The 7,462-nt window shown below is 42.6% G+C and overlaps 1 protein-coding gene across 1 annotated transcript in view; it reads right to left on the bottom strand.

Moving 5' to 3' along the window:
- Positions 1 to 5,948, bottom strand: part of PTGR1 (prostaglandin reductase 1) — an 11,141-nt gene extending 5,193 nt beyond the window's left edge. The window contains exons 1-5 of the mRNA XM_010018041.1: positions 5,914 to 5,948; positions 5,150 to 5,256; positions 2,765 to 2,810; positions 1,992 to 2,051; positions 594 to 761 (exon numbers count right to left, since the gene is read on the bottom strand). Coding sequence (XP_010016343.1) covers positions 594 to 761; positions 1,992 to 2,051; positions 2,765 to 2,810; positions 5,150 to 5,255 — 380 coding nt within the window. The 5' untranslated portion in view covers position 5,256; positions 5,914 to 5,948. The remainder of the gene's footprint in view (positions 1 to 593; positions 762 to 1,991; positions 2,052 to 2,764; positions 2,811 to 5,149; positions 5,257 to 5,913) is intronic.
- Between the last annotated feature and the right edge of the window lie 1,514 nt (positions 5,949 to 7,462).

The following is a 7,462-nucleotide window of genomic DNA, read 5'->3' as shown; positions in this document are numbered from 1 at the left end:
AACCAACTTCCCCTACTAGCCAAAAGAAGAAACATGGAGAAAATGCTGTAAGGCGACAACTCAGTTACCCACTGGAAGAAAGAGCAAATCCAAGCTAGACACAGGACAGTAGCCAGCTGGTATCTACCACACTGAGATGAAGATCAAATGATACTCATCACATATCACATAAAAAAATCGTGGCAAAACCTTGCTGAACTGATGGGCACATTGCTCCTGATAACTGCTGTGGACAGCTATCATCACTGGGTAAATAGTAATCTGTAGGAACTGCTAAAGTTTAGATCAAGCTTTACTAAAAAGCAGACTACAGATTGAACTGGTTTCTTTCCAGCCTTTCCTCGATCCTCTTCCTACCTTATTGCAACTCCTCAAGGAAAGGCACCATAATCTGCAAGGCAAATCTCCTCCAATCTAGGGGATGGGCCAAATTTCAGGCCCTCTCAGGGTAAGGGCATCCTGAAGCACATACGTTTTTTACCAGAGTAAGCAGACAACATGCTGGTAAAACAAGACAATGGACATACAGGTAGGCAGAAACATTCTGCACTGCAAAATTCAGGGGATAGTTGCCTTTTCAAGTCAAAACTCACCCTGGCATGCCAATTGTCCCAAGAGCTAGAGATCTGGGGAGCGATTCTGGCCAACTGGAAGGAAGGGCTTGTAGGTCTTTCCCATCAGAGATGAAATGGGTTCTCCAGCCACTTCTAGCCACAACGAAGACCCCCACAGTGAAAGCAGGATTCTTGCTTTCTACAATCCTGTTTAAAAGAAGGAAAAAAAAACCCAAACAAACAAATACCCTGTCAGAGACAAATCATTTCTGGCTCTTCTCACCTTTATTCCTGTTGACCTGTCATGCAGGAGAAAAGGAATATTTCACATCAGGACAGTTAGCTAGTACCCCTCACCACCAGAGAGATACCAGGCAAGACGATTTTTAGCCTCAGCTCTGCCTATAACAAATAGAATGTTCCACATGGCTGTGACTTTTTTTTTTATTTTTACTAGCATCAGTCTAGTATGAATTCAGGCGGGGCTACTGTGAGTTAGAAGACAGGAAAGAGGACGCTAGGATTAAACAATGGAAAAGCAGGACATTATAGATAGGCTGTAACAAGCAGTCCCCTTCTCAGACAACCTGCACCTCATTTAAAGGCTGAAGATCCTGAAGGTGGAACCACTAGGGGTAACAGACCAGACAGAAAGCAGTATCTAATAATAGGGAGAAGTTCATACTTGTGGTGTCTCTACGCCAAATGAAAATTCAACTTTCTTAGCCCAACAAGAAAACTACATTGGGAATGAGTGGGTAAGCAGCTTTGAATTACTGGGAACAGTTGGCCTTCTGTTCAGCAGACTTGGTTGTTAATTTATCCCAGCCTTCAGTGTTCCTCCAGAGAAACACGGGAGTCAAAGGCCACAGATGTTACTGAGCAGCAACTTAGAGGCAGCATAGCAGGAAAAGGCTGACAAAGAGAACACATGTGTAGCTGAATTCCCACAAGCTTGGGGAAGGATGGATTTAACCTTTAAATTAAAAAAAAAAAAAAAAATATATATATATAACTAGATAACCATTTGGCTACAGCTGTTTCTTAGGTGACACCGCACTTTGTCATCTGGAGTAGAGAGCATGCATGGTTTTGGACATGCAATTTTACCAGCACATCAGATTTTAAATGTGAAGTTGACACTTACAGCAAGTACACTGGCCAGTCCTGCAAACCTCTGCTTGAAAAAAATTCCTTTGAAAACTTCATCACCAGAAATAACATACAGATTGTATCAGAGGTCTGAATGATCTCCAAGAAGGCAGAAGAGGTTCTCAGAAGAAAAACACATTCCAACAAATTACATACAAGAACACAGTTGTAGAAGTATGTAGACTCAAGTCAAGAATAGGTAATGCAGACTACAGACATCTCAGATGTCAGTATACTCCTTTGAGATCTGTCACATGTATGGATAACAAGAACTGAAGATCTTACCTGGCGACCTGTGTGCCTATCATGACATCCCCTTCTTTCATGTCCCTTCGACTGTAAGGTCTGTAACACAGGCAGAGATGGCTTACTGTAAGCAATTTTTAATGATGTTCCAGATACAGTAGTAGCTACTGTCTGACCCAGAAAGAGATCATAAACAGTGAGTTGATGATTGCAAAGAGCTTGTCATTGTAATGGTATAAATCGATGTTCTCCATAGGCAGCTACTTGAGCATTCCATCTTGACCAAATACTGGGCTAGAGTGTTGGTGACACAAGAGCATGGTCCATCACTACAAAAAGGTTGAGATTCCAAAGAACTCTCTCTGATACTAGGCTCTATCAGGCTTCTTCTGACTACCCAATCTCACTGTGCTTGAACTACCGCCTATTAATGTGGGCATATCAGCAATTTCATACTTAGAACATGTATCCTGAAGCACAAGGTTGTTAAGGTAAGTGAAGCACCTACTGCAAAACAGCTGCAGTCTCTGATCCTTTTGCATTCCAGTGGAAGAGACATGACAAGGAACAACAGCAGAGTCCAAGAAAAGTCTAGGGCTGCAGCATTGTTATCCTAATGTCTGGCTAAATCTGGCACAGCTCCATACTGGAAGTCTTGTAATTTACACGTTTTATTAAAAAAAAAAAAAAAGCAGATGACATCTGGGGCTCTGACAACAGGAGCTGCTCCCACTACATGTTCTTTTGACATTTAAGTGGGAGATCAAATGAGGTACCTTAGCCACCAATTTAAAAGTAAGAAAAAGATATACCTCATGTAAGGATCAACACTGAGAAACACTGATTGAAGCAGCAACTCTGTAACAAAAGACAAAGCAAATTCCTGGGCATTAGCAGTGCAATAAAGCATGGTTTCCACAAGTCAGTCTTCCAACAAAGTAATAGGAATTCCTGACAGCCCAAAACACACATATCCTGTCATCCTTTAGGGAAAAAACTACCAGAAACAACCACTACATTCATTAGCTTTCTCTGGATTATCACTGTGCTGTTACAAAAGACACTTTATGTAATTGTCTCTTCAGGAGGCTACCTTCTTTTCAACCTTGTTTATCTGCCTCCTTACTCTACAAATGGCTCAAGAGGCTAGACCCTCTAAGCAAGGCACTAGCTTACTTTCGACCCATATACAAAATGCCTTCCCATGGTTCAACCGGCAGAGGGTGGTAAGAAACTTTGGCACAGGTCAAATATAGACACTGTTTACAGCCTTAACAGAAAGCCTTTTATAGGTTGCCTAATCCACATTACTGTCTCTAATGCCACTAGTTTTTGTAAATTATACTGTTAAATTTTATATGCTCGTTCACACAGGAGTTTTAGCTATTCCTCTCCGCCCAACAATATTTTCTATTGCCTGTGCTAAAGTGGTCTAGCTAGTATAAGCTAGAAATATATTCAGATTTAAATATTTCCCCATTACTCAGTGTGAGCTGGAAGAACAGCCAAGACCACGTAGCATAACAAGAAAGGCCATTTCCCTTAAAAGTGTTACTCTAGTATGAAGTTATGCCTCTTCCTGCTGTAGGGATTAAAATGGGAAGGAAGAAACTATTCCATGTTCTTAAATACTGCAGGCATCAAATTTTCAAGTGTGTCTTAAGGCTATAGAAGTACACATCCTATGAAAACACTTGAAAGCATATGTAAAAAGATACCACCTTTCAAACCTTTAAGTTGCAAACATAATTAATTCTTTGGTGCACCTTATGAACTGAAGTAGATTTTGTAAAGGACAAATGGTGGAGTAAGGTTCAAGACAGCATGGTATGTATGTCCATGTGAAGCCAAAATCTAGGTTCATTCTTTTATCAAAAGCTCTTGCATAAAATGTTATGATATTCCCTACTCTTTGCAAAAGAGAGAAACACAGGATAAAACCTGTGCATTTTTTCCTCTTTTTATTCATTCTGTGTCACAACAGGTGACAGCACTATCCTCAATACCTTCCCTATCAGCATGAAAAACTCCAAAGAAAGCCTGTATCTGGAGGCTACTATCTTCTTCAGTCTTCTCCAAAGGATTTTGCAAAATAGATTAAAATCTTTCACCAGTAAAAACATGTTTAGGTTTTACTACAGTGTCCTGGGTTCAGCTACAGCAGTCATTTTTTCTCCTTCTTAGTAGCTGGTGCAGTGCTGTGTTTTTGACTTTCAGCCTGGGAACAATGCTGATAACACCGATGTTTTTAGTTGTTGCTCAGTAATGTTTACTCTGACCAAGGACTTTCTCAGTCTCATGCTTTGCCAGAGAGGAGGGGAAGCCAGGAGGAAGCAGAGGCAGGACACCTGACCCAAACTGGCCAAAGGGGTATTCCATACCACAGCACGTCATGCCCAGTATATAAACTGGGGAGAGTTACCCGGAAGGCCCAGATCGCTGCTCGGGTCGGGCTGGGTATCGGTTGGCGGGTGGTGAGCGGTTGTGTCCTTTTCCCTTGTTATTCCTCTTATCATTATTATTGGTAGCAGTAGTGGTTTGTATTATACCTTAGTTACTGGAGAGCTGTTATCTCAACCCGTGGGAGTTACATTCCTTCGATTCTCCTCCCCATCCCTCCGGGAGCGGGGGGAGGAAGGAAAAGGGGGGGAGTGAGCGAGCGGCTGCATGGTTCCAAGTTGCCGGCTGGGTTTGAACCACGACATACAGTTAGCTCCTCATTAGCTTTGCATCACAGTTTACTTCCTTCTTCCTAAATTAAACAAATACAATTTCCTTGTGGCTGCTGGTTTTCAGGGCATATTGCTTCACCAATTATCACTTCAGCAATTTTCTCCAGTAAGCCTTAATTGCAAACACATTAGAATGCTTTTGCCATTGGGCACCATGCATGATTAGGCAGTGTGAGACTGTGAAAGGCACACCGCAGCTGCAGCATGATGGAGTTGGAAGAGCTCAGGCGCTGACTTCTAAGGGTATTATCAGAAGGCGGTGTGTTTTAAAACTCACCAAACACAGCAGCATACATGTTCTTGAGCAATCACCCTTGTCTGTTGAGGTACATGGCTTGCCAAAAACCATGACAACCCATTTTTGAAAATCTAAGCCAGACAGACAAACAGTTGTGCAGATGCACAGCCATTCCTCAGCAAACAGACAACCTCCAGAATAAGTAAAACCAGGCAGCATCCACTTACCTCCATCCTTTAGGTTTGGCAGCTCTATCTCTTTCAGGTCGAAGTTGCTGATTTTGGGGAAACCCTCAAAATGCTTCTTCAGAACCCACACCTTGGCGGTAACCATCCTGTACAACAAATAACACAGCCAAACAGAGCTTGTCAGAGATGCCCAATGGTGCTCGGTGATTTAGACTTTATGAATCCAAACAGTATCTTGATAACATGCCATCACACAAGACTGTCTCTGCTTGCATCCTGTGGCAGTTTTACTGGATCAAGAAGACACCAGAAAAGCCCCCTCATTGCCTAAGCAACCCAGAGTTTCCTGTGACCTGTCCAACCTCCCTGCCTGCTGGCATCAAGGCCTGCTGTGGGAAGTCAACCCCAGCAAGATGTACAGCTCCAACTCTAAAGAAATAGAAGAGGGAAAACCTACTATTTTAAGGAGGGAAAAAAAATCCTGTAAGGAAGAGAAATAAACGACTTAAACTTACTCTTTTTCCCCACTCACATGGGGTGAGCACTGAACCTAAACTTGTACAAGCTTGAAGCAAAGTCCAAGTGAGAATTGCAAAGGTAAGACTTCTTTCCATGACACCCCATGCATTGAAATGCTTCTCCAGTTGCCAAGCTTAGGGCTTGGAACTGGGAGAAACAGTCACCAGCATTTTCCATACAAGATGGAAACAAACTAACGACTTGCATTTGTTTTACCCCCACAGCCCCTTTTTCCTTCCTATAAGCAAGCACATCTACAAAGGCAAAGAAAGAGAAGTTTATACTTAGAGCAGGCAGGTGGAAAACTGTGTCTTCTGCTGACAAGGCCAGTCAGTAACCTTCTGCGCACCAGTCTCAGTTGGCAGCTGGACTCTTTCAGTCACACACACCTTCAAAAAGAGAGAAGATCTGCTTTATTGACAAAGCAGACACCACCCTCAGTTCACTTCTTGAGGAGCAAGTGTTACACCCTTGTAAACCTGGCACAGGACACACCCAACATGATTCACCTTTCTCCTACTAAGATTTGAGATCATCCTTACAGACTGCTCAAATTCAGCGGCCAGCCAGTTGCTGGAGTGTTCTGCAATATGCCAAGCTAAATACACAAAACCCACAGTCCTAGAAACCACAAAATACTGCAGTCTGTAGACCAAGGCTATTTCCTGGAGCAAAAGCTTCTTCAAATCACATTTTACCAGTCAAGCCCTAAAATTCTTAGAGTTCTGCCACTGAGGGAAAAATATCTTACTAAAAGTTAATATAAAATTAATCATTCAATCCATCGTTTAGCACAGCAAAATGATCCATATGTATGCCACTCATGTCTGCTCTGTCATCTTCACTGTTCTCAGGGCACGCACCAAAAGATCAGAGCTGGCGCGGCTATACTTCCTGCGTGCATGGATCTCTGTGCCCTGCAGAGCCACTTTAAGCAACAGTAGCAAGCTTTGGCGTTTTGCCTCAACTGTGTTGCAATGGGGCATGTGGCACAGGAGAAAACTTTAACCAGTGACTATCTGTCTTCAGCTCCCATTTTTCTTGTGAAAGTATTCAAGTAGAATGTGAAGGGTGAGAAGTGTAAAGTGACCAATACTTAGCATCAAGTTTAACTACAAAAAAGCTGAAGACAAAAGTACTAATTAGGAAGAGAGACCTAATAAATATAAGAAAAACGTTTTAAAGATGCACAGGCAAGGAGAACAGGGCAAGCTCTCTGTTTTCTGTGATGAACCAGTGTTACTCAGGCCCAATTCTTTAACTATACGCCTACAACAGTTTCCCAATGAGAAACAAACAGAGCACAGGTGAAGGGTTTCCTGCACTGGGAAACCACCCATATCCGGAGATGTAGATCTTTCAGAAAGTGAAAGAAGTGCCATCAAGCTCACTGACAAAGCATCTGTCATTCATCATATAAGCAGGCAAAATCAGCATTCCTCATGTCTCACATACAATTACAAGAACCAGTGTCACAGAAAACTTATCTGCAGTAATCGCCATTTGACCTGCGAACATTAAAAAAGCCCCACGCAGGTGGAACTCCCCGGGCACTTCCCTTCTACGGCTTATTTGCTTTGGTATCAACAGTGCTTCTCTGTACTTTTCAGTAAGAAAAGATGATTCAACACTGCAGCAACAAGAAAGCGAACTCAGCAAAGGGGCCTATAGGAGCAAAAGGTGAGTTCAGAGTAACACAAAACCGATCCCATTCTCCCACCCAGAAGCACGAAGAGGGATTTGTCCCAGCAGCGTGTCATGTGTTCAGACACAGATGCCCAAAGTGCTTCAGCCAGGAACAACAAGAGATGGGGAGATGGAACAAGGGATGCT

The sequence above is a fragment of the Nestor notabilis genome, unplaced genomic scaffold (assembly GCF_000696875.1).
Source record: "Nestor notabilis isolate BGI_N333 unplaced genomic scaffold, ASM69687v1 scaffold3107, whole genome shotgun sequence".
NCBI classification, from domain to species: domain Eukaryota; kingdom Metazoa; phylum Chordata; class Aves; order Psittaciformes; family Psittacidae; genus Nestor; species Nestor notabilis.
Note: the sequence above shows the minus strand (reverse complement) of the source record. Positions and strands in the feature narration are given on the sequence as shown.